The sequence below is a fragment of the Nymphaea colorata genome, chromosome 1, assembly GCF_008831285.2.
Source record: "Nymphaea colorata isolate Beijing-Zhang1983 chromosome 1, ASM883128v2, whole genome shotgun sequence".
Taxonomy (NCBI): Eukaryota; Viridiplantae; Streptophyta; class Magnoliopsida; order Nymphaeales; family Nymphaeaceae; genus Nymphaea; species Nymphaea colorata.
The window spans coordinates 10,608,362-10,634,786 of NC_045138.2; the positions used below are offsets into that span (position 1 = coordinate 10,608,362).

General features: G+C 41.3%; 2 protein-coding genes across 8 annotated transcripts in view; one reads left to right on the plus strand and one right to left on the minus strand.

Moving 5' to 3' along the window:
- Nucleotides 1–994: 994 nt before the first annotated feature.
- The window catches only part of LOC116253146 (uncharacterized), a 40,346-nt gene continuing 14,915 nt past the window's right edge, over nt 995–26,425 (plus strand). For 5 of the 7 annotated variants that reach the window (XR_007574074.1, XR_007574075.1, XR_007574076.1 and 2 more), the window contains exons 1-7: nt 995–1,314; nt 1,401–1,431; nt 1,547–1,560; nt 1,680–1,730; nt 2,698–2,767; nt 5,074–5,140; nt 5,240–5,307. Coding sequence is in view for 3 of the 7 variants with exons in the window: in XM_050079097.1 (XP_049935054.1) it covers nt 1,111–1,314; nt 1,401–1,431; nt 1,547–1,560; nt 1,680–1,730; nt 2,698–2,767; nt 5,074–5,140; nt 5,240–5,307 (505 nt within the window). In the remaining 4 variants the exon portion in view is untranslated. The remainder of the gene's footprint in view (nt 1,315–1,400; nt 1,432–1,546; nt 1,561–1,679; nt 1,731–2,697; nt 2,768–5,073; nt 5,141–5,239; nt 5,308–26,425) is intronic. The other 2 variants (XM_031627943.2, XM_050079098.1) reach the window with 2 other exon arrangements.
- On the minus strand, nt 21,831–22,618 carry LOC126410297 (uncharacterized). Its single transcript, XM_050079102.1, has 2 exons — nt 22,143–22,618; nt 21,831–22,052 (listed from the first exon to the last, which is right to left on the minus strand). The coding sequence occupies exons 1-2, from the start codon at nt 22,471–22,473 to the stop codon at nt 21,844–21,846; spliced, it is 540 nt and encodes a 179-aa protein (XP_049935059.1). The 5' UTR covers nt 22,474–22,618; the 3' UTR covers nt 21,831–21,843.

Here is a 26,425-nt window from a genome sequence, read left to right on the forward strand (position 1 = left end):
CATTATCCCGTAGAAAAGCACATCCAGAACATAACCAAATAAACATCAAGCTCATCTACAACACAACCAATAGCACAAAACAAATTTATCCCTTAATGATAAACCTAATAATGATGAATGCCATAGACCAAGATAAAACAGCACAAAAGCTCATAAAGTATAAATCGACTGGTTTAAAAAGGTAATACAATATTGCACGCCAAAGGAAGACTCTAGTTTTGCACTCTAAGGGTCGTCTGGTGTTAGGAATATCATGTGAATGTTTTATTAATCTACCTCAAATTTGTAATAGATTTGTGACACACTAAAACTAGGTGTTCCTAAATCTACCCAATTTTTAGAATAGATTCATGAATCTTTTTATAACGTATTTCGTTTGAGAAACGACCACCAAAAGGGACAATATAATTGGTTGGATAAGCCGTGCAAGATAAACATGTCCTCTATTCATTTTTTTTTTAAAAAGCCTAATACTGAAGTTGATGGTGCATTGAGTAGGTACATAACCTCCAAATAAAACCTTAGATTGGAGGCAAGCGGAAGACAGGGAGACAGAAAGGTTTGGATGTTGGTGGAGAAGTCAGATAATTTGACGGCACCCTGGAGTAAGCCTGGGCATTGGGCCGGCCCAGCCGGACCTGGCCCGATAATGAGTCGAGCCCGAGCCGGCCCGACATCGAAAACCCGGGTTCGGCGACTCAAAAAACCCAAGCCCGATTAAATTTAAAAATATATTTTTAAATAAAATATATATATTTTAAATAAAAAATATATAAATATAATTAATCATAATAAAATATTATATATATATATATAAATTAAAAAAATTAAAAAAAATTCATTATCTAATCGACCTGGGCTTATCAGGCTGACCCGAGCCGCCGGCCCGATAAATTATCGGGTCCACCCGATTTCCTTTTTTGGGCCCCGGTTGGAGCCTGAGTCGGTCCAAATAGCGGGTACTCCGACGGCCCGGCCCGGTGCGAGGCTTTACCATGGTGAGAGGAGTCTCGTGAACACAAGCTTCTGTAGTCGGGCCGAACATTGAAGACGGCCTTGTCTCCCCAGGAAGCAGCTGTGCCTGTCCTGCGTTCCTCCCCTCTCCGAACAATGCGCGCTGCCGCCAGGCGACTCGTTGACGCCGTGCTGGTCCGGCGGTCTCACTCCCTTCCTGCCTCTCATCATCATTGCTGTATAAGGTCCCTCCGTCACGCAGCCACCACACCACGAAGCTCTCCCACCCTGCCAGCTGCTTCTCTCCTTCCCTCCTGGTCTGCCAATCAATCAAGAGGAGCCAAAGTGTTGGGCACCGACGTATGCTTCCTATCTCCTTCTGTCTCTCTCGTTAAGGGCATGAGGTTGTGTTATTTAATCTGATTCTTGCTGGTGATTGAAATTAGATAAGGCTTGGGAACATTATACAAAGGAAAGGTGGGGGATTCTATTACGGTTCTTATTTGCGAGTTTGTTTAGGAGAGATGTCCAGTTGATGATTTACTGATTGATCTCAATTTTTTGCCGTTGGAACAACCTGCTCCCCGAACAGGCCGGATCTATCAGGTAGGATTTCCTTTTGCTTCTAGTTCCCTGATCGACCACTGGAACTGGAGCTGAAGTCTACGCGAGGAATATTCTAGTGGGTGATCGATTATTGACCTCGGTTATACAACATTTTTTAGGTTCTTAAGGCGCAACATACTCAACATGGTAGAGGAGGGGCGACAATACAAGTAACTTCTTCACACAACTCTCTCACACGCTCTCTCTCTATCTCTCTCTCTCACTCTCGCTCTCTCTCTCACTCTCGCTCTCTCTCTCTAAATTCGGCAGTGCACCTATGTTACTTTTGATATCCGGGTCCAGATTGGGCAGAATTTCGGCTATTATAAAATATGGAGGACTAAAGCGCTCATAAAATCATAGAAACGCATGCCCCGATCGATGAACCTTGACAATTGCTGCAAGGACTCCTTTCACCTCACTCGAGGGTGGTTCATAATATTGAACATGCTTCCCACACAAAGGACTTGACATCTATGGACTGATTTCACTTAGTCAAGACAGTTCACGTTCTGAGGTCATTTAACATGATTAAATCTGAACCATACATTATGTACAACCTACTGTGTTGCTTGTTAGGACTGTAATAGTCATTTGTTTCTTCAAGAATCAAGGATCATACATCAATCAAGTCACTATATTGGTTGGTTAAGGACCACAAATTACAAAGCAGTTTATTTGGCAATGTTAAAACAGAGGTAAGCAATATGTTGCTGGTAGATATAAAGTCACTTGGGACATTATGACTTGTGCAATCTGGCAATTTTTTAGCAAGATAAGCTGGAAGGTTTTATGTGTGGCATATATACCCAAAACCTGATTAGGCAGTCTAGGTATTTGTTTTATATCAAATGAATATTATTACACAATAAATATGATAGAAAGCTCCATACATAGAACAAACATACAGTTATATGATTTTATGTGATAAACTGTATGATAGTTACTCAAACATACATGTTTGGCAAATTCGCCTCCTGTTAATGAGAAAGTTTGCAATATATATATATATATATATATATATATAGATAATTCTATTGTAAATCAATGTTTTCATACTCATAAAGACAGTAATTTATGTTTCTTCACAAAGCTTGAAGTTCTGTCAAATTGAATAGCTTCGTATAACTGATACAGGTTGAGCTTCGAGATGTTGATAGTGGAAATAAAGTGACTGAAAGATTTCGTACTGATGAAGCCATTGAGAGTATGTATCTGGATTACTTTTCTTGTATGAAGTTATTGGTGATTCTTTTGTGCAAATATAGTTGTCTACCGATTTCAATATGTATTATCTTGTTGTCCTTTGATCATTATTTTCATGCATGCACATAAGACATAAAATTCAAGCTTAGCATGCATGTAAATTGTAAACTAAATGAACATAAAATATGCTGAACACACACAGGCACAGATATATTTCCTTTTGACAGTGTTTGGTTCTCATACTCGAAAATTCATTTGTACTTCTCAACTTGCAAAACTCATGATTGGGCAGCCAGCTTCTATCTAGTGGTTAGGCCATGGCGTTGCCACAGATCCAACTTAGGGTCAAATATATGTTCTTCCATCTTTAGGCCAGTCTTCCTTATATTTGTTCTGCAGGTCTTCTATCCCTCTTTTTCTCCACTGATTCGAATTATAAAATCTATTTGTGGGGAACTTCGTTAGAATCTCTCAGCCTGTCAACCAGATAATAAGGAAATCCATCCCATGGGATTTTGTCCTTTGACATGTTATATAGAAGACCACAATTTTTATCTCTTACCATGGCAGCATCTCAAAAAGGCAAAATTAGTGTAATGCTTGGGCGCAAAGGCTCACTAAGTCTTTGAATTCTTGTACTTCTACTTCTATAGTTCAAGCATGAGAGGGTACAACATTATTCTGTTTACACTCTTTGGAGTGTTTGCGTCTTTATGTATAGCACTATGATTTATATGTATGTACCTACGTATATACTTGTAAAACATAGTTACTGTCATATATATATATATATATATATTATTGTTTTGACTTTTCTTGTGTTTTCTTTGTCAGCAGCTAGTCCAGCTCCCTCTTTGTATATATAAGGGAAAGATCATTTGACTTTATCTGGAATGTAAATGCTCATTTTTTATGTAACAACCACATTGTGCCCTCTTTTTTTTTGGCTTATCAAGAGGTATTCCAAACTCTGAAACAAAATCCTTTCTTCATGCTAATGATGGGGACCTTGAAGGCTCTTCTTTTGACATTTTTATAAGTATTGATATTTGATTATTTATGACCGTTAAGAGAAAAAAAAGCATAATAGAGATGACATGAACGGAAAAGTCTCACCACACAAGAATAAACAAGCTGAAAAAAATAGTAAAGACACTAAATAAAATAACAAGTAAACAGGTTAGCAGAATGAAAAAGATTTTCTTAATACAAGGACAATGAATAAATAAACATCCACGGATGATGCAGTAGTGCACCCAGCGACCTAGCTATAATGCCACTCAGAACTCAGTGAGGCGCATACTCATCAAAAACTCTGAAGGGCCTGAACTTCTGCCTGGTAAACAACAATCAACTGCATAAGCACTAATCATAATCAACTATTGCGATCTGTTGAAAACAATCAAATACAGTTCTTACTTTTTACCAGTTAAATTGATGAAAATGTGAATAAAAAACAAAAAAAAACAAAATCAAAGAGAGAGAGAGAGAGAGGGCCTTGCACTTCCAACAAGTCACTTGCCGGAAATGCAAGATCCTTTTACAATATCACAGTGCTGATTGTTTCTTAAAGAGAGAGCGTGAGAGAGACGCTGACAAACAAATAGGAATAGAGAAATCAAAGAGAGAACGTTGTCTGAGAAATAGTTGGAAAATGTGAAAATTGGGGGCACATTGAAATTGCTATTAAAAAGGAAAAACCGACCTTGAGTTGCTGGTGCAGTCACTGGAAAACCTATTCACGCCGATGCAGTTGTTCGAATTGCTGCTCACACCAGTGCAGCAGTGGAAACAAAAGGCAAAGAGAGAGAGAGAGAGAGAGAGAGAGAGAGAAATCAGATAGGAAATGAACTCTAATCACCAGAAGTATAGATAATAACATAGTGGAATGATATAATCTAAAACAAAAGATCCTTTCCATAGCTATTCTTACAGGCTGCAGCATAGGCTGTGGCTTGCAGAGATTTCTGTCCTAAACTCAATGTGGTTTGAACTTTGAAATCATATTGTGAAGCCATGAATTAGGACGTAATATACAAAAGCTGTAGCCCAATTGGCTTCTTGCAGCATACCACAGGCACCTGTTTGCATGAACATATGCATTTCTCTTTGTCTTTGAAATGTATGCATGTAAATGTACATTGCAAGTTTCCCGGCATGCTTGTTACACAGTTCTTTAGTGCTTTCATATTTATTTCTTAGTTGGAAACTAATGAAATATGAATTCAAACCTGATGTTGTTTTATGCAGCAATGGATAGATGAGTAATTAGGATCTTGTCTGAAATTGATCAGTTCACTTTGGCAGGAGTTTTTGTTGAAGAAAAGTCATTTACATTTTTGTATCAAGAAGGTGAATCTGTAATGATAATGGAGTAAGTTTATGGTTGATATACTTCCTGCTTAGAAATGTCTTACTGTTTGTTTTTGATTTGTCTTTTCTTCTACACGTGGATCTCGTGGTGTTTATGTAGGCCTTCGACATTTGAGCAGTTGGAAGTCTCTAAGGAACTGTTTGGAAAGGGAGTTGCCTATCTGAAAGGTCATCAATCTAAGTGTTTATACTGGATATTTAATTGGCATATATTTTTGATTGATAAAAGAGTTCATGCTCATAGTCTTCATTGCCGTTTGTTTGACATCTAATGCTGTAAAGGCTGGAGATGATTGTGTTTTTAATTAGGTAACTCATATGTGAAGCTGGTGTAGTAAGATGTAGAAATTTGCAGGATAGGCTAACAAAATAATGGATGGAGGAATTTAAGAGCGCGTGGACTCTCAATCTTGAGCTTGCGAGGCTATGCTCTATCTTAAATGTGTGCATATGCATGTGAATTGGTGCATGGTTTTTTGTTTGTGGTGCACTTGTAGCACACATGTTCACTATGGCCTACAAGTGGTATTGGGTTGAGGCGTATTTAACATGGTTTAAGGAACAGGGTGTTGCATTCCTTCCCTCTCCCCACTTCTCTCTCTCTATCTCTCTCTCTCTCTCCCCCCCCACTTCACACACACACACGCACGCGCGCGCATGCATGCGTGCATACACATATTATGGTCTATCCATTGATATCTTCTTAATATGTTGTGCTTGCTGTTTAAAATCCATTTGCTGTAAGTTCAATTGGATTTACCCATTTTCAGTTTATTGTACTTGTTGCTTGCTATCGAACAAAAAAGTGGATGGAGGGGCGTGGATTCTCAATCTTGAGCTTGGCAAGGCTATGCTCTATCTCAAATGTGTGTATATGCATGTGAATTGGTGCATGATTTTATGTTTGTGGTGCACTTGTGTTACAGTTTAGGGTTTGGATCAGGAATCAGGTCTGTATCGGGTCTACTGGACTGATCCAAAAGATCACTGTAAATAAGGAAATTCTGGGGGGTCATTAGGGTTATCGATGAAATAGGGATTTTCCTTTGGTGAGGGTCGCTCTAATTGGGTTAGGGTAGTGCGTGTGGGTGAGTGTTTTCTTGTAGCAGGTGGAAGTTAGCAGGTAGAGGCTAACAATGGTATTAGAGTCATGAAGCAGCAGAAGGCGCATGTTAGAGATTATCTATGGACTCCTTCAACCATGGGACGACATTTCTGAAGGTTGCATACTCCTGCAATTAGGATCAGAGGTTTATGGTGTGTCAAGCCCTGATTCTTGGAGACATGATCAGCCTAAAGAGTATGAAGATTACATCAGCAATCTCACAAGTTTCGGGTTGTGGCTATGATGGTAGTTCTTTTCTCTACTTGGGCAAAGAAGGCTATCAAGAGCTATGTCGCCCGGAGGGAGTTCGATCTTGGCCGATTTGGCCAAGAGCAAAGCCATCTCAGCAGGAGATAGAGGATGAATTCGAGAGACTGGATAATGGACATTGGTGGTTAGGCATCAAACCGCAAGGAGAAGGAAGTCGATTACAGTTTTCAGGACTGTTGAAGCATGTTAGATGGGTTTCAGGATCGGGTTTGGATCCATACCCGATCCATCGTGTAGCCCTTGTTGGGCCTTACTTAAGGGTTGTAACCCTAATTTTGTGTAGTTAATGAAATCTTAAGAGAGAGAGAATTTGGTCGCTAGTGGGCGCCACTTCCTCCTCGTCCGTGGTTTTTTTTCCTCTTACTGAGGGTTTTTCCACGTTACATCGTGTTCATCGTGTTCCTTTGTTCTTGATCTTCGTGTTTCTACATGGTATCAGAGTCGTGAAGTTACGGCGTGACTGATTCGCGTTTTGTTTCTGTTGTGGCCGTGTGAGAGGAGGACTCGTGCCGATACTGTTCATTGCCCATTGCCCGACGGTTCCAATCACGTGCCGTTACTGTTCGCTGCCCGACGTTGGTCATCGCTTGACGCCCTGGAGTTCCGGCGTCTCTTCCAGTGACGCACTCGACACTGTTGGAGTCTCGGCAACGCACTGTTCTGGTGACTCTCTGTTTCTGTCCTGCTTGCCGCTGTGAAGTTCTGGTGGACCCAGGCGAAGGCTGCTGTGCCCGACGATGCACCTTCTGCGCCCGAGATTTTTTTTTTCTCTTCGCCCTTCGAAGAGCATTGCCCGGGACCGCCACTGTCGCCTCTGTCAGCGCCTAACGTCGCCACTCCGTGCTCTGTTCCTCCCGCCGCTGTCACTGTCGCCGCCGCTGCCACTGTCGCCGCCGCTGCCACCTGACTGCATCGCCTAGAAACGCTGCTGCCACCGGCTGCCTCGCCCGACGTTACTCCATCGCCCGGCAGGTTGTTTCTATTCAGCCCTTGTTTCTGCTGTGGTGGAGTTCCTATTTTTGGCCCGTTTGTTCCCTTTTGCTGTCCGTGTTCTGCCGCCGCTGCTGTTTCTTTTTGCCCTCTTTGTAAGGCAGGTCTGCAATTATGGTAGCCTCTTCCTCGTCGACCGTCAACACTGATCAGAATGAAGCTGTGGCTTGTAGAACCGAGAGTATTCCTGTTCAGGTCACTACCATTCGCCTTACTAAGGAAAATTATCTTAAGTGGGCTGCCGTTATCACCATGGGAATAGCTGGTTGAGGCCGTATTGCATATGTGAATGGGAGTAAGGTTGAACCTGCTGCAAACAGTATAGCTTGGGATACTTGGTTTCTTGAGGACAACCAAGTGAAAACTTGGATTGGTAATTCAGTCTCGTCTGATATTCAATCTCTCATTCTTCGTAAGAAGGCTGCGAGAGATATGTGGATCATGTTGGAACAAATGTATGGCCAGAAGAGGAGGAAGGTTCGTGTGTATCAACTGATGAAGCATGTGTATGCTCTCAGGCAAGAGGATCTCTCGGTCGCAGATTTCTATGCAGCTCTAAAATCCAAATGGGAGAATCTTGACTACCATACCGAGGCTACTTGGCACTGTCATGACGACCAGATGTAGTACGTTGCCAAAGAATGGGAGAATAGGATATTCCTGTTCTTAGCAGGGCTAAATGACGAATTTGAAAATATCAGGAGTCAGATTCTTAACTCTGAAGAATCCTTCAGTATTGAAGATGTCTACTCCCGTGTTGACGCTGAAGAGCAGCGAAGACTTGTTACCCCTGGGGGGAAGAGGGATCACATACCTTATAATGAGAGATCTGCACTTGTTAGTCATGGTCCTGGTAGTGCTCCCAAACCTCTTCGTAGATGCACTCATTGCAAGAAGACTAGCCATACTGTGGATTTCTGTTGGGATCTTCATCCAGAAAAAAGGGGTAACAGGGCGAGATATTCTAGTGGGAAGACGCCTGTGTCGGAGGATACCAAGTCTAGTGGAGGCAAGGTCTCCATTTCTGCTGAACAGCTTCGTGAACTGCAGGCCTATTTGGGTCGGATCGATGTCAATCCAGCCGAGACATCAGATGAGATGAAGGCTAATCATGCTCTTGCCATTGTAGGGGATAAAGGTAACTGCTACTTGGGAGAATGGATTGTTGACAATGGTGCTACTCACCACATGACAGGTAACCCTAAATTGTTTCATGAGTATAAGTTGGCTTCTGGAAGGACACAAGTATCTCTCGCAGATGGTTCCTCTACCTCTGTGGCCGGAGAAGGGAGTCTGTCCTTGTTGGATAAATTTCATGTGCGAGAAGCATTACATGTCCCTCAGCTTCCCTTAAATCTCTTATCAGTTAGTAAACTTACTAAAGAGCTGAATTGTGAACTCATTTTCTCTGCAAATCGTTGTGTTTTGCAGGACTTGGTGACAGGGAAGAGGATTGGTTTGGCGTGTGATGGCTTCATACGCGTGGCCACGGCTCTTATGACAGCGATAAGCAAGACAGAAAAGAGAAGAGAAGATTGTCTTCAGTCCTTTTTGTATTGGCATGAACGCCTTGGGCATTTACCTTTTGGGATTTTGAAACAGTTGTTTCTCGATTTGTGTTCCACTCTGAATTTGTGTTTGATCTCTTGTGATGTATGTCAGTTTGCCAAACATGTGAGGGCTTCATATCCTATTTCTACTAGTTGTGTTAATGAAAGCTTTTTCCTTGGTTCACTCTGATGTGTGGGTGCCTTCGGGAATTCATACCTGTCAAGGGTTTCAATATTTTATTACTTTTATTGATGACTTCTCTAGGACCACCTTTGTGTACTTGTCAAAATATCGCAGTGAGGTACCTCAAATCATAGAGACATTCATTCTTCTTGTGCAAATTCAATATGGTGGAACTGTTAAAACTTTTCGATCGGATAATGCCCGTGAGTATATATGTCAGTCAGTTGAGGATTTCCTTCGGAAAAGGGGGATTGTTCATGAGACGTCCTGTAGTTATACCCCCCTCAGAACGGGGTGGCTGAGAGGAAGAACCGCCAGCTCCTTAACGTCACCAGAGCGCTTTTGTTTCAGAGAAATCTCCCCAAACGCTATTGGGGTGATGCAGTTCTTACTAGTGCGTACTTCATCAACCGCATGCCCAGTCCTGTGCTGAATGGTCGGACTCCTCATTCCTTACTTCCGAGAAGTCGTCAACCTTTTCTTCTCCCCCCTTGTGTGTTTGGCTGTGTGTGTTTTATTCATGATCACAGTCCAAATGTTAAGAAACTTGACCCCGGTTTATCAAGGGTGTGTTTGTTGGGTATTCTTCCACTGAGAAAGGGTATAGATGTCTTGATCCTACCACTGGTCGAGTTTATGTTACAAGGGATGTTACCTTTTTGGAACATGTTTCTTATTTTTGTGAGAATCCTCTTCAGGGGGAGAAGTCTGTGGTTAGGGAAGAGTATTCTCAGAGTCAAGAGATTCAATTTACAGATTTTTTGGATTACAAGAAAGAAGAACCTATCACTGTTGATTATGAGTATGAAAGGGAGAAAGGATGTTCAAAAGCTCTCACAGTTGTTGATATGCCTAAGGAGAAATGGCGTAACACCGGGACTGAGAAGGAAGGCCTTCGTTTGTTTGGACAGGTCTACTCTAAACAAGGTGCTCGGACAGAGGAGGTGACTTGTGGTGCGAGGTCTAATTCCAATCCCAATGCTCTTCCTTCCTTGGATGAATCAAGTCCTACCTTGAAGACTCAAGATGAGGTTGTAAAAGAAAATGAAAAGCTTCCCATTGCCCTGAGGAAGGGTGTCAGGTCATGTACTCAACACCTGATTGGTAATTTTGTATCTTATTCTAGACTTAGCAAGGATTACAAGTGTTTTGTATCTTCTCTTTCTTTAGCTGTGATTCCCAGGACTGTTGCTGAAGTTCAGAGTGATTTCAAGTGGGCTAATGCTATGAAAGAAGAAATGGAAGCTTTGAGAAGAAACATGACGTGGGAAGTTGTGAAGATTCCTGAGGCGGCTCACTTGGTTGGATCCAAGTGGGTGTATACCATCAAGTATAAACCAGATGGGACTGTTGAAAGATACAAAGCTCGTCTTGTGGCCAAGGGGTTTAGTAAAAAATATGGGATTGATTACCTAGAGACTTTTGCTCCAGTTGCGAAAATGAAGACAGTTAGAGTTTTTATGTCCCTAGCTGTGATGAAAAAGTGGAGGATGTACCAACTCGATGTTAGGAATGCTTACCTCAATGGTGATCTTGAAGAAGAAGTGTACATGCACATGCCCTCAGGATATGAAGAATCAGAGAAATGCTGTAAGCTGAAAAAGGCCTTATATGGCCTCAAGCAGTCACCCAGAGCATGGTTCGAACGACTCAGATGAGTGATGCAATGCCATGGGTACAATCAAGGGAATGGAGACCACATTCTATTTGTGAAGAAAAAGGAGGGCAGAGTCACTCTTTTACTTGTCTATGTGGATGACATGTTTGTCACAGGAGATGATGAGGAGGAGATCATCAAGTTAAAAGTATTACTGACTGCTGAATTTGATCTTAAGGATCCTGGCAAACTGAGGTATTTTCTTGGTATTGAAATTGCTAGATCTAGAACTGGCCTTGTGCTAAACCAAAGGAAATACACATTAGATCTGTTGGAGGAGACTGGTAAATTGGGGTGCAGACCTGCTTCCACCCCACTTGATGCTGGACACAAGTTGAGCCTTAGAGATGGAGAGCTGCTCTGTGAAGAAGCTAAGGGACGATATCAACGTCTAGTTGGAAAGTTGATTTATCTTACCCTTACAAGACCAGATATCACTTTTGCAGTGAATGTACTGAGTCAATTCATGCATGCACCTACTGATGCACACCTGAAGGCTGTGGACAGAATACTATGCTATTTGAAGAGAAATCCTGACAAGGGACTCTTGTATGTGAAACAAGAGACTTTAGAGATCGAGGGCTATTCCGATGCAAACTGGGCAGGTTGTGCTGATACTAGATGGTCTACCATAAGGTATTGTGTCTACTTGAGAGGAAACCTTGTTGTTTGGAGGAGCAAGAGACAGGATGTGTGTTCTCGATCTAGTGCAGAGGCAGAGTATAGAGCCATTGCTATGAGAGTGTCAGAGTTACTATGGCTGAAAATATTACTGACTGATATCAGAATATAGATTGAAGGACCTATGAAGATGTACTGCGACAACAAGTCTGCAATCAACTTAGCCAACAACCCTGTACTACACGACAGAACGAAGCATGTTGAGATTGACCGTCACTTCATCCGTGAAAGTATTGATGCTAAAGAGTTAATCTTACCTTACATAAAGTCTGAAGACCAAACTGCTGATGTTCTGACGAAAGCTCTATCTTCGACTTCGTTCGAGAGAAATGTATTCAAGTTGGGCATGTTTGATGTGTATGTCCAACTTGAGGGGGAGTGTTGAAGCATGTTAGATGGGTTTCAGGACCGGGTCTGGATCCATACCCGATCCATCGTGTAGCCCTTGTTGGGCCTTACTTGTAACCCTAATTTTGTGTGGTTAATGAAATCTTAAGAGAGAGAGAGTCTGGTCGCTAGTGGGCACCAGTTCCTCCTCGTCCGTGGTTTTTTTTCCTCTTGCTGAGGGTTTTTCCACGTTATATCGTGTTCATCGTATTCATTTGTTCTTGATCTTCGTGTTTCTACAAGGACCAAGCTGGGCACCTCCTAAGCACAAGCCCCAATTGGAGACCAGGCAGCAATTGATCGACCATATATTGAGGCAATTAGAAGGACATGAGCAGAATTGGCAGAAAGAAGAATGCGGCAAGGACCGTGACCAACAATGCTGCAGGCATGGAGAAGGAGTTGAGGAGGAGGATGCACAAAATTCAACAGGGAAATGGAGAAGGCAAACCATGGAGTTGCTACCACAAGACGAGGAGTTAGGTCCTAGCGAGAAGAAACAGATACAAAAGGAACTGGCATCAGATCATTCCATTCCTATTAGGAGGTGCAAACATGATGACATCAGAGAGAGGGGCAGGAGGTTAGTAAGGCGGCCTAAGAAACCCCTGTGGAGTAGAGTCATGGCAGCAACAAGAGAGTATGAGGGAGATGCCTTTAGCGATGGTGGAGCTTTGCCACCAACTGAAAATTTCAGGTATGCTTCTTCATTTTCCTTCAAACCTGATGGAGTTCTTTACAAGCTAGTGCAGCTGCCTTCAACCAGATTAGGCCTTCTAGGATGGGAGATGAAGGAGGCAACTGGTGAGAAACTGGAAAGAGAGATTAAGATGATTCCAGTGGGGACGCTAGGAGTTTGGGTTGCCAGAGAACAAGTAGCATCACATATCACCATGACTGCCCTAAATCCTGCCTTGAACCCTTTATCTCCATTCTTTCATGGTGAGGGTTATCAAGTCGACATTCCCATGGCACCCCTGATATACTTCGAGTGGACGCAGAACCTGCAGATGGTTAAGGGAAGAGCAACCCAACCATTAAACTGCTTTTATTTGGACCACTAATGTTGTCATGTTGTCCAACCTCATTTACATTGGTGAAAGCTGCACTAGATGCAGGGGAAATCTCGGCAGAAAATGATACTGATGAGCATTATCTCACCAGGTGGCTAGAAAGGTTTAGCCCTGCACGTGTTCTTCCTGCAACTAAGGACACTTGGCATAACCCTTTTGTAAAGGTAGATGACTCATGGGACTTCTTACTTTGTCGGTTCTCCATGGAAATACGCTTCAACAATAGAGGCGAACGGTCGACCATGATTAGTAAAGGGGATAGCAAGTTCACTGACATCCCCGTCTGATCATATGATGCGGAGTGCTATATGTGCTGCGTTTTACATTGTCAACCCACACATATAGCAACTCATGTTTTTTATGTGAAGGGGAGACCATTTTTTAACACAAATTTTAAAGATGTTCATCAGAGATTTCTTCAATTGGTAGAACTTTTTACAGAGACATTACCTGAGCATGCCAGGAAGGAAGGGCACCTCAGCTTGCTTGATTATCATGAGAAAAATATATTAGAGCTCAACTTGAAGGAGATGGAGACTATTCTTGTTTTGCAAACATCTAAGGAGGCAGCCACCTTAGAAGTTATAGAAATTGTGAAGCAGCATGCAGGAAATTTTGTATTTCAAGTTTCACTTATCATTCAGCAGGCCAGTGCTGGACAGTGGACTCACCATTGCGAGGTTAAGGCACTCGTTTATCATTTTAATGCACGAACCCAAATTCTAAGGCAAGTGATGGAGTCTGGAATTTCCCTTGAATCAAGAAGTTGTATGAAGTATGAAGGAATTCTGCATACTGACCACTACAAGAACACGTCGAGGGTGATACATGCTGCGATGCAAGCTAATCATGGTCTAGAGAATGTTCGAGCTACTCCCATGCTGATGCCAAATATCTGTTACGAACTTACGTGAGGCTAATTGCTGTAAGTATGCCCAATCCTAAAAAGGCATTTGCTAATTCACCATCACTGTGTTTGAATTGGAAATAATTCCAGCCTATACGTGGCTCTTCTGGTTTTTGCTAACAAGGTGAAGACAACAGCTGGTCACGTCATAGTGAAAGGAGTCGCATCGTGGATTGAGGGGCTCAGCTCAGAATTGAAACCAATGAATGGGTGGCAGCCAAATCAACCCATTGTAGTGGAATCCCTGAGCAAGATGCTTGGGGTCTCCTTCTACGCACCTGAATTTCAAACCCAAGAAAGGTGCATCATCCTTCCAAGACCGCTTGTTTAAAAACAAGGTTCATTTGCCCACTTTATGCCACACAACCGGTTCTGTATTGGGAAGGCTTGAGGGGCCTAGTCAATGGAGATTGCCCACCCTTTCAGCTAATTCTCTGCTACAAGCGGTTGCATCTCCAAGAGCTATCACTTCCCTATTGAAGTTATATGTTCATTCAGAGGATAGGCTGGTTACTTCAGCAATTGAGTTTTGGTGGAGTTACACTTGGAATGTAATTACATTTCTGCCCCTATAACGGAGGCTGAAGCAGAAGTTCAGTTAGCTGCACATGAAGCCTTGGCTGATGCTCTGGAGGCGTTACGTTTCATCCTAGAGACGTTCATATATTAAAGATGAATAGCAATCCTATAGTGGGAGAGTCAGAAACGAGAATCATATTGGATTATTTAAAGAACAAGTTTCTTGACTGTGTCAATGAGCTTATTGCAGTAGGAATGCTAGCTCGCAGTCAGTAAGTTGTTTTGATTCACTGGAAGTGGTGCAGCCTGGATTCATCGCTACTTATTCCCTACTGCATAGTTACTAGCAGAGATCACAAGGAGCCCTGCATATCAAATGCAGCTCTTAATCGAGTTCTTGTTGATGTTGTTGACAGCTTGGCAAATGCAAGTGAAGGTTCTTTCCTTCAGAAGCTGAGATCAATTAAGTTGGTAATGGAGTTGTAATCTTCACATTGGGGCACACTGATCACATGGACATCACAGAATGCTGCACAACATTGGCGGGAAGGACTACCCTCACTTGACAATGGTTCCATATCAAACTCTCACACCTTGAGGACAAGGTGTTTCTCAAAGGAGGGAGTAATGTTACAGTTTAGGGTTCGGATCAAGAATCAGGTCTGTATCGGGTCTACTGGACTGATCCAAAAGATCACTATGAATAAGGGAATTGTGGGGGTCATTAGGGTTATCGATGAAATAGGGATTTTCCTCTGGTGAGGGTCGCTCTAACTGGGTTAGGGTAGTGCGTGTGGGTGAGTGTTTTCTTGTAGCAGGTGGAAGTTAGAAGGTGGAGGCTAACAACTTGGAGCACACACATTCATCATGGCCTAGAAGTGTGAAACCATGGCAGGAAGATTTTGTTTTGTTAGAGGATCAATGAATTCTTTGGATGTGCACTTCTTGCCACTCTCACTTTGAAATTCGAGATGGAAGAGACTTGCATCTTCTTAAGACTTTAAAGTCTTGGGAAAGTAGTAGAATGGCCAATCCAACAAAATCGTAACACGTAGTCTAGCTAGGGACTGGATCTGCACCAAAAGAATCCAGTTTGACGACTCTTCTCTCAACAATCCATGAGGTCATGTGCTTTCTCCAACCACAGCTTACAAAACTGGCAGCCGTTTCGTATAATCGAGGATTCAAATGATTTAATTAACAAGGGGAAGTATTCCTTTATGGCAAGCATTGTCTATCTCTCTTCTTTCATGCAAAATGAAAGTGCTTTTACCGGAAGCTTGCTCCTTAAGTCCACATAGTTGCTGTTGTCTCAGTCACATCTTTACGTCATGCTATGACATTGAACTTCAAGGCTCAATGCATCAGTTCCTCCTCCTTTCTAAGTCACATAGGTGCAAGTGCATGTGCGGTAAATTTTTTTTTTAAAAAAGGTGCAGGTGCAACAAAAATCTAATTATTGGATAGCTTTATTCCTCTTATTTTTCATTGATTATTTGAATTTTACTATTATAAACAAAATTGTAATTGAGGTTATTTTAGTCCTAAATGTTAAAAGGGTGTCAACCATTTTCTTAAGGGTTTTGACCTTTTTTAAAAAAAATTGAAATGAGAGGACAACACATGCAATCTCCTTTTTCATCAAGGACGACCTGTTCTAGAAAAAAAAAAGGTTGAAATGAGGAGACATAAGGATGACTTAATTTTAGCGAAATTGAAATGAGAGGAAGACACACAACCATCTCTCTCCGATCAAGGACAACCTGTGCCGTCCTTCTGGAAGGACGACTACAGAGGTAATCTCTTGTGAGAAGATAGATAGAGAGAGAGAGAGAGATGGTAAGCTATATCTTTTTCATGAAAGGAGAGAGAGATAGAAAGGGAAAGAGTTTTGTGACAGTGGAGATGAGAAGGTTTCTACGCATAGGTGCTGCATTACTGCTTTGATCGCTGCCGCTGCTCACGTCACATGTTGCTGGTGTCAGTCTCCATAAGTAGAATAACAACAGAAGGCTGGCAGATGATGTAGATGTTTATCCTCTTTTTAGACTCAAGGTGCACCCTTGCCACAGAGATAAACCGTTGACTGTGGTCAGCAGTAGCCAACTAGTGTTGACCGAGTTGTGTGCGGTACTGATGGTGCACTAGCACTTAAGCTTCCTCGCCTTGTGTAGCAAAATCAGGTGTTGTGTTGTTGACACTGCCCTTTAGTTCTATATCTTTTAGCTTTTGGCTCTTGTAGGCAATAAAGGGTGCCCCTCCTACATCAGCATTTTGTCCATGACAAAGGCTGGGACATAATTATGCACCTCAAATTGTTTTTAAGTAATCTAGCAGTTGCAATACCTGGTTCCTGCATCAAGGCACAACACCCTATCAAAGTCATCTTGAGGGTCCTCTAATCATTCCTAAACTTTGTTCTTCATTAGTATATCTACAAGTGAAGCTATAATCAGTTAGTAGTCTGTAATGAATCACTGTAGCAGTTATCTAGGCGAAGGAATGCCTGTAGCTCAGGAACCTTTACTATCAAATGTCACTCTTTGATGACCTTTATCTTCTCTCAATCTAAAAACAGTTGGCTATGCCTAGCAACATGGTCAAGAAAATTGATCTCTTGTTCAATAGACTTTGTTCCTTCTCTTCACATAAAGGCTACTTTCCTTCAACACTCGAAACACTGTCCACAAGTATTTGATGTCATCTTCCATATATACTGCTGAAAACGGCTATATCATCTAGATAGATTATCACAAAATTGTCCAAGGGTAGAATGCCTTATTCACAAGGGCTGAGAACATTGTGGAGGAGCATTGATGAATACGGCACTACTAGGAATTCATAGATGCCATATGTCTTCAACTCATCTAATCTCTATAATTCACATTTATAACCATCACGAAAACAAATTCAATTTTGAGAAAAGTTGGTCATTCTCCAATTGTTTATTAACAACATAGATTCCTGTTTTTCACTGTAATTTTGTTGAGGGCATGGAGTCTATATTACAATCTTTTGGACCTGTTATGTTTTATCAAGAAGAACATCAGTGCTCCCAATACTGCTTTAGATGGTCAGATAGTTCTTGCCTTTAGCATCTCATCCAACTGTTAATACAACTTCTTTACCTAGACTGGTCCCATCCTACAAAGGAGAACCACGCAAGGGGCTTAGCCCTTATGGTCAACTCAATTTGATGGTCAACCTTGTTGCAGCCTTGAAACGTGGAGAGAGAGAGAGAGGGCTGAAGACGTGAGAGTTGAGAAGAAAAGAACACATTCTATTCAGTAACCCTAATCTCTATTATAAAGAGATTAGGGTAGAAAGAAGATTTACATATTACATCAATCTAAAATAAAGGAAATATTAAAGAGATCTTATAACTCTTTAATATTACAAAGAACCACCTAGAAACATAAACATTCTTATTTCAACACTCCCCCTCAAGCTGAAGCATACATATTAAACATGCTCAGCTTGTCACAACGTTTAGAGAAATCACCAATAGGGAGAGCTTTGGTGAAGATATCTGCAGCTTGGTCTTCTGAAGGGACATGAATAGTGGCAATGGTTCCTCCTTGAACGAGATCCCGAATGTAATGACAGTCAACCTCAATATGTTTAGTTTTTTCATGGAAAACTGGATTATTAGCAATGTATGTGGCTGCACGATTGTCACAATACATCTTCATGGGAAGTGGAATCGGCACACTTAGGCTAGATAGCACAGATCTAGCCCAAGTCATTTCTGTTGCAGTTTGAGCCATAGCTCTGTATTCAGATTCTGCACTAGATCTTGACACCACGCCTTGTTTTTTACTTCTCCATGATATGAGGTTGCCTCCCACAAATACACAAAATCCTGTGGTAGATTTTCTGTCCTCGATTCATCACTATAGGCTTTCACTTCCAGAGTCTTGCCTTTTGTGAACAAAAGGCTTTTGCCAGGAGACGATTTCAGATATTTAACCACCATCAAAGCAGCATCCCAATGAACTTTCCTTGGTTTTTCCATAAATTGACTTAGCTTCCCCACTGCAAAACTAATGTCTGGTCTTGTCATAGTAACATAGAGTAGTTTTCCAATAAAGGATCTATAAGATCGAGAATCCACTAATTCTGTTTGGTCATCATGAAGGTGTATACGTGGATTCATAGGCAAATTAGCCGGTTTAGCTCCTAGCATTCCTGTGTCCTGCAATAAATCAAGAACATACGTCCGTTGAGAGAGAACAACACCCTCCCTATTGCGAGCAACTTCTATTCCCAAGAAGTATCGAAGTGGACCAAGATCTTTTGTCACAAAGTGTTTTTGAATAAACAGTTTTGCATCAGAAATTTCTTGATCAGAGTCACCTGTTAGGATAATATGATCAACATAAACCACGAGAACGGTTATACCTCTGAAAGTTTTCTTGATAAACAGAGAATGATCAAGAGGAGATCTCACAAAGCCACACTTTGAGACTACCTCGGAAAACTTGTGAAACCATGCACGAGGACTCTGCTTGAGTCCATAAATAACTTTCTTCAGCTTGCACACTTTGCCACACTCCCCCTGTCGTTCAAATCCTGGTGGTTGTTGCATATAGACAGTCTCATCGAGATCACCGTACAAAAAGGCGCTTTTGACATCCAGTTGATACATGTGCCAGTCATGGTGGACAGCCACAAAAATGATAAGACAAATGGTTCCCAACCGAGCAACTGAAGAGAAGGTCTCAAAGAAATCCACACCGTAGGTCTACGTGTAGCCCTTAGCAACCAACCGAGCTTTGTATCGTTCCATAGAACCATCAGAATTATATTTCATTGTGAATACCCACTTTGAGCCAACAATATCACAACGAGGAGGAGGATCAACAAGTTCCCAAGTGCCTCTCTGCACTAAGGCATCCATCTCATCTTGTATAGCCCGTCTCCATTGGGTGTCTAATAAAGCCTGCTGGTGACACGTAGGAACTGTATAAGCAGCCAGAGCTTGAATGAACTATTGCATATTTTTACCAACACCATCAGTAGATACAAAATGAGATATAGGATGTAAAGTACATTGTCGCCTGCCTTTGCGAAGAGCAATAGGTAAGTCTTGACAGGGATCAGAATGACTAGGGCTATGCACTTCAGATATACTTACCTCCTGAGAAACGGTTGCCGAAGGATTATGAGAAGGGTCCTGTCGACGTGTGTAGACCAGCGAAGGATCACGAAACTTGGACACTACAATAGAAGGAGATTCAAACGGGAACGACTCCAAAGGAATAGGAGGAATAGGTAGTGGGTCTGGTGATGGTGGCATCTCAGGAAGGATGGAAGAGGAGCTATAATAAGGTTGAGACTCAAAGAATGTGACATCTGCACTGATATACTCCTTTTGAGTTAAGGGATCAAAGCATTTGTAGCACTTATGGTTTCTGGAGTAGCCTATAAAGATACACTTAATGGTTTGGGCTCCCAATTTATCACGTGTGGGTCCAAGCATGTGAACGAAGCATGTGCAACCAAATACTTTGGGAGCCACTGAAAATAAGGGTCGTTGTGGATGCACAAGTTTAATGGAAACCTTGTTGTCAATGGAGGATGAGGGTAAACGGTTGGTTAAGTAACAAGCCGTGAGGATGGCATCTCCCCAAAAAGATGCAGGTAACTTGGTATGAAGCATTAGGGAACAAGCGACATTTAAGAGTTGGCGATGTTTACGTTCAGCTACTCCATTTTGTTGGGAGGTATGAGGACAAGTAAACTGAGGAGAAATGCCATTATCGGAATAAAACTTAATTAAGGTTGAGGCTTTGAACTCAAGGGCGTTATCAGTGCGAATGTTTTTAACAAGAATACCAAACTGAGTCTTTATTTCAATAATAAGATTTTTGAGAATACATACTACTTCAGACCTTTCCTTCAAAAGGAAGACCCAAGTGACTCGAGAATAATCATCAACAATGACAAGAAAATACCAAAATCTTGACCTACTAGTAACTCTGCTAGGACCCCACACATCAACATGAAGAAGATCAAATAGTCCACAACTGGACGGACAAAGACTCGATGAATAACTGCTACGGGTGTGTTTGCCAAGTTGACAGGCTTCACACTGGAACGACTCTGGTATTGAAAGCTGAGGAAGAAGGTGACGGAGCTTGGAAACAGATGGATGACCAAGTCTGAGATGCCATTGGAAAGAGGAGGACGGTGAGGTGATCGATGATGCTGCAATACCCACTGGATCCGACAGGAAGTAGATGCCTCCTTTCTCATAGCCTCCACCAATCATCTTCCCAGTTTGCAAGTCCTAAAATGAACATAAACCATAGTCAAATGTAACACGACAGTGTAAGTCATTAATCAATTGTCCAACTGATAACAAATTTGTTGGGAACTTAGGAGCATATAACACATTAGGAATAGTCATAGACTAAGAAATCTTGATATCAACATAACCCAGAATAAGTGACCATCTACCATCTGTAAGTTTCACATGACGTGCCTGAGGCAACATGTGTAGCACAATAATCATAGAAGGTTTACTACAAAAGTGTCTCGATGCTCCGGAATCAATAATCCAAGCAATGTTGTAAAACGCGTATCGTAAGCCGTATCAGTCGGGCTTTAAGATACGCCGTATCGTAACGTATCGTAACCGTATCGTAAATTTTTTTTTAAAATTATTAATAAATCAGAAAATTTTTTAAAAAATTCGGAAAATTCATAAAAAAATCAGAAAAAATTAAAAATAATAAATTGTTCATAGAAAACATGTTTGAGATAATGATAGACTTATTATTGCTATAAACTTACGCGTTCATCATTCATAAACATCAAAATTCATAACAATAATACAATATCATTCAACAAAGCATAAGGCCATAAGCCATAAAGTGATAAAGTCATAAAACATTCAATCAAGTGTTCAACAACCATAGATTCATAACTCTTAAGTTTTTGATACATATAAAATGAAAGCACTCTTGACTTGACTCTCATTCATGATTCATCATTCATAATCTTCATCATCTTCATCTTCATCTTCTTCTTCTTCTTCATCGTCAAGAATTGGAAGATCTTCACCAACATATTCAGCACCAGCACCAGCAGTAGCAGACTCTCCTTCATCAACAAAGCCTTCTGTTGCTTCAGCTTCAAGGTTGAAGCATTCAAAATCTTCATCATCAAATATCGTAGCTGGTTCTTCTTCAATCCATGGCTCTAGATCGTCAAATTTTTCCAAGCTGATAGGATCGAACTGAGATGTGTGCTTCCTTGCTAATGATTTTCTAATTTTCTACATTAAATAAGAGAAAATTTGTTAGTATATAATTTCATATAAATATATTGTACAAAAAATGTAAAGTGTAAACATTAATTAAGCTATATGCCTATATTACCTTTGTTTCAACCTCATATTATATCGAACAAAGACAAGGTCATTCAACCTTTTATGTTCGAGCCTATTCCTTTTTTTGCTATGGATATGTTGGAACACACTCCAGTTCCTTTCGCATCCACTAGCACTGCATGTCTGGCTGAGGACTTTGATTGCAAAACGTGCTAGGTTTGGACAATCAAACCCATACCTATTCCACCACAAATCTAAACAAAAATATAACAAATCAATGTGAAAGTTTTAAAAGAATCAAATGTAACAAATGCAAAGTAAATTAAAAATTTCTATGTATTTACCTGGACGCATCGTTGTCCTGGCTCGAACGGCGGCAGGTAGTCCCATGTTCCGAAAACAACTATCATATAGATCCAACTCATTGTGCACAACATCTTGTTCTGTAGAATCTTCCACTAACACATTAATACAATCTAACAAACCATGCATGACTTCTCTGTCCTTCTTAAATGTTGGAGAAAATCTAATTGCAGGATTTAGATAATAAGCTGCTGCATGAAGAGGTTGATGAAGCTGTCCAGTCCACCTTTTATCTATAATCTTCCATATGAGCATATATAACTTTTTCTTTTCCTTTAAGTTGTCTCGAATTGCCTCTTTTGTTTTGTCCATAGCCTCATATAAGTACCCTATGGAAGGTCTGTCCTCGCTGTCAGCCAACCTGAGAACCTTAACTAATGGAACACAAACCTTCAATAGCTTCACACATGATTCCCAAAATACGTTATTGAATATAATATCCACAACTAAAGAAGCATTTCTTTTATGAGTATGTGGATATGCAGCTCATTCTTCACTAGCAAACATCTGTCTCAAAGGAGTTCTTTGTTTCACCACACTCTGCACAGTCAATACATTTGAGGCAAATCTAGTTTGTGCAGGTCGTATTAATTCAACTCCTTTTGTAAATTTTCTCATCAAACTCAATACATATGCATGATTATAGATAAATTTTGTTACTTCTTGACATTGGTCAATGTCTGATTTCATATCATGCATCTCATTAAGATCTTGAAGCATTAAATTAACACAATGAGTGGCACATGGACTCCAATAAAATATTCTATACTTTTGAAATAACAAATCTCCTACAACTCTATAATTTGCAGCATTATCTGTAATAAACTGTACAATGTTTGCAGGTCTAACTTCTTGTACGACATTATCAAATACATTGAATAAAATCTCAGCAGTCCTAGGAACATCAGACAAGTCAAGAGATTTCAAGAACATTGTACCTTTAGGGCAATAAACAAGAAAATTTACAAGTGTTCTTGACCTTGTATCAGTCCAACCATCTGACATAATGGAGCAACTTGTTTCCTTCCAACATAATTTCAACTCATCGCAATGCTCAGACACTTCTTTGACTGTATCCTAAAGAATTTTGCCCCTCAACTGATGATATGATGGCATTTTGAATCCGGGGCCTATAGAAGCAATTGCATCTGCCATGGCTTGGAATTGAAAAGAATTAGCTGCATTAAATGGAATACATGCATCATAAAACCATTTCCCTACCTGCTTTTGTGCATGATATAGCATATCTTTAGATGTCATAGCAGCACGAATATGCGGTTGACCACCTGGGCTGGTATATGAAGGGAAAAAACTCTTAATAGAGCCAACACTAGACCTACCAGTAGGAACTCTACCACTAGGTGGTCGCATACCACGCCTGGCCCTAACATCTGTTGTGCCTCTCCTCTTCCTTCCCGTTATGCCAGGTCGACCTCCTTCATACATAATCCCTTTTCCTCTACGATCTCTACCTCTTGAGGTCTCCAAATCTGTTCTTAGACTGCTATCGTCTTCATCATCACATTCATAAGCTTCCTCCTCTTCTTCTTCATCTTCCAAAGGCACATTATAGCCTACATCTGCATCTTCAATTTCTTTTTGTATTCTCTTTTGACGTAAAGCATGAAACATATCTAAACATTGTTGACGCACAAATGGAGGCAAAGGTTTGTTTGGTCCTCCAACACAAGGAGACGCATCTTTGGAGGTCCCTGCCAAATGGTGTTTCATTCTAATAATCCCTCCTGAAAGTGTTTTCCCACAGAAGCCACATTTGAGTTTCAAATGGTTATTCTCCTTCACCCTTTCGCACCATTGCCATGTAGGATCCATATCTTCAAAAAAAGTAAACTTAATGAAAAACACTCAAAGTCTTCCAATCTACTATTATACGGTACAAAATTAAGAATGCATGGTAAGAACATGAGATTTCATACCTTACGAAGAAGAAATGTCTGAAATGAAGAAAACCCCTTTCCTTCCCACGAAAATCAAGCACCCACGCACAAATCGACCACTTAATCTTCGATTTGACGATGAAAATCAAGTTTTTCACGGTGAAAATGAACGATCGCCCTCCCTCACGGCACTATCCAAGCGTTAGAAATGAAGAACGAAAGAAAAATTTGAAAAAGAAGCCGAATAAGTAGGTCTCGGCCCCCTTTTTCGTTTTTAGGCCGTATCGTACGATACGGGGTGTATCGCCCCGTATCGTACGATACGGGGTGTATCGCCCCTTATCGTACGATACAGGCCCTGTATCGTACGATACGTGCGATACAGGGCCGATACACCCCCTTTTTACGATACGGGGGGTGTATCGTACCGTTTTTTTCAAACGAGACGATACGTATCGTACGATACGTACAACATTGAATCCAAGTAGTACCTGTATCATGTGGGACACTATCAACAGACATAGCACTGTCTATCATGACTGTAGAGGCCGACGGCTGGGAAGATCTGAGTGCTAAGAAGTCCTCATACTCAGACTTGTTGATACTCACTGTCACTGTCTCAGGTTGAGAAGGAGATAAAGACCCATCTACAACTGATGAAGCTGCCTGAACAGACCCATTGGAGACGGTAAAGAATTCTTGCCCTGCTTAGATGCAACATTTCTTCCTAGGGATGCAACGGAAGGACGACCATGTTTATCCCAACATCTGTCTTCTAAATGTCCTATTTTACCACAATAGGTGCACTGAAATCTCCCCTACCTCCTCCTGACCCACGACCAATGCCTCTCCCCCTGAATGAACCACGTCCACGACCTCCTGAGGCTACCAAGGCAGAAGCCTGTAAGTCACTAGAGGGCTGAGAAAGGGTCACAGCAAAACGACTGAGTCTGTTGTAGGCTTCGGCTAGGTCAGAGATTTCTGCTCCAGTCAACATCTGAGCCTTTGCTACAGCATAGGCAGGGGAGAGACCCTGTAAAAACTTCGCAACCATAGACTGTTCACCATGAGTTTTATGACATGTTGGACATGGGGGACGTAATGCTTTAAGTCGTTCATAGATGGACTTGAGGGAAGCGAAGTACTGAGCAAGACTTTGATCACCCTGTTGCAAATTAAGTAATTCCTCCTCCACCGGCATTATCTTGCTAACATTCTTGTCATTTGAGTAAGTTTGTTCCAAGAAATCCCACATTTGTTTGGCCGAGGTATAGTATGCAATAGTTGATGCGATTTGTGGTTGCACACTATTCATGATCCACGACATGACAATATTATTATCTCCCTTCCATGAACCATATTTTCCACTCTTTTCGACAGACTCATTTTCTTCTATAACATGCTCCTTCTGATGTCCAATCATTGACATCATAAACACACAAGACCAAATCTCATAGTTAGATCCATCTAACTTTACCGTAGAACCATAAGAGAATGGATTTCCTCCACTTTTAACCTCATGAGAAAAATCAGTCCTGAGATTTTCAGCCATTGCAAATCTATCCACAAGAGATCAACTACCACAGGCAAGAGAATATATATATATATATATATATATATATTGAAAAAGAGATTAATCAGCAAGACCAAACTTCCCACACAGCCACGTTAGATGCACAAGAGCAAGCAAACCGCTGTCCAACTGTTGACAGCAACCCACGACCAAAAAGAACAGCAATCTAAAAAAAACTGCTAACAGCAAGCCCACAATAATCTGCTCCAACCAACAACTTGTCTATTTATGTATCTAACGCAGCTGTACCACACATTAATTTTCACACATCATGGATAACGACAACAGATAAATGTATTCAACGTAAACTGCCACAAAAAATCATAAAGAGCAGTCCTCCACTTGGCTGCCTTGATCATAGACCACATCAAACCATAAGAGTCTCCACGACTGGAGTCTATTCACGCATACCTCCTAGCGTGAATAGACTCCTCCACCTAGTTCCGTTGCTGGAAATCAGTCAACTAGAACAGATGAGAAGAGAAGAAGGAAGAGACAGAAGAAGAGGAAGGAGAACAAGACGGTGGAAGAGATAGCCTAAGAAGGAGAAGGAGGGCCGCCAGCTGTTCACGTCACGTCGCCAGATTCACGGACGTCTGCAGCCTATCGCCGGCTGTTCAAGTCGCGTCGCCAGTCACGTCCCGCTCTGATACCATGTTGCAGCCTTGAAACGTGGAGAGAGAGAGAGAGGGCTGAAGACGTGAGAGTTGAGAAGAAAAGAACACATTCTATTCACTAACCCTAATCTCTATTATAAAGCGAATAGGGTAGAAAGAAGATTTACATATTAGAT